Below are 983 nucleotides of genomic sequence, written 5' to 3'. Positions count from 1 at the left end.
AGAACACACTGGAAATCAGCAAAGGGCTGTTTCTGGATTTCTGAGTACTCAACTTGGTATTACTCTGTTTGAAACAAGGAGGTTGACAAGGCCCTCTGTTTAGTAATTAGCACCCTGTCAAATCCTGCCAATCAACATCAGTGTGCTGCACCTGGTCTGAGTTAAAAAATGCATGTGGGCAATTGTGGGCTGTTCTTCAGGGGCTGCCATTTTCAGAACAGCATTCAGTGTGTGGCCTGAAGTTACCATTCACACACAATAAGGAGGCCTCATCAGTGGCCTCCAGAGATTTTGCTAATCCTATGACCATTTAAATTACCTGTCCTTGCCATAGTGACAGGAGACTAGAAGGGGACCCTCTTCCAGGAGCAGGAAGTCATTCTGGCAAAAATCATTGTAGAAACAAGACAAATGACACTAGAAACACAAAAACCAAAGCAAAACAAAACCCTTCCCATAAAAGTCAGCCCACACTCCAGAACCCCCCCTAGCTTCCCTTTCCTTTGCCTTTCCAGGAACTGCCCTTGGTGTAGAGGCTGTGGTCCTTGATGTAGGCGATGACAGCATCGGGGAGTAGGTACTTCACGCTCTGCCCTTGGCCCAAGGCTCTCCTGATGTATGTGCTGCTGATCTCATTCTGCACGGGCTCCCTGGCCAGGTGAATGTTGTGCTGGAACTCTCGGAGGATAGGAGAATCCAAGATGTACCCTTTTGGGTCATGACCCGCCCTGCTCACACACACCAAGCCGAACTTCTCCACTATCTCCTGGATGTGTGTGTCTTCCCAGAGGCTGGGAGTCTGGAAGGTTTTCAGGACGTCTGCCCCACACAGGAGTTTCAGCTCAGGCACAGCTGTAACACAAGGGCAGATCTCAGCAAATTATAGAAGGTCACTGCCAGGAAAGAGCGCGCTAGATTCTGTTGGAAAGTCTTACAAAGTGCTTTTCTTAGAATGTATGGGGAGCTCAGTGCCTCTATGTTCA

At 48.6% G+C, this 983-nt stretch overlaps 1 protein-coding gene across 1 annotated transcript; it reads right to left on the bottom strand.

Moving 5' to 3' along the window:
- Positions 1-6: 6 nt before the first annotated feature.
- On the bottom strand, positions 7-852 carry LOC103728314 (nicotinamide/nicotinic acid mononucleotide adenylyltransferase 3; the record flags this gene model as incomplete). The annotated part of the gene is given in 1 exon segment (XM_008826377.3): positions 7-852. A coding segment is annotated over 1 exon segment (365 nt), but the record flags the coding sequence as incomplete, so codon positions are not given.
- Positions 853-983: the final 131 nt, after the last annotated feature.

The sequence above is a fragment of the Nannospalax galili genome, unplaced genomic scaffold (assembly GCF_000622305.1).
Source record: "Nannospalax galili isolate Female #2095 unplaced genomic scaffold, S.galili_v1.0 C48496281, whole genome shotgun sequence".
In the NCBI taxonomy this organism is placed as follows: domain Eukaryota; kingdom Metazoa; phylum Chordata; class Mammalia; order Rodentia; family Spalacidae; genus Nannospalax; species Nannospalax galili.
The sequence above is the reverse complement of the archived record's forward strand: the minus strand, read 5'-3'. Positions and strand labels throughout refer to the sequence as shown.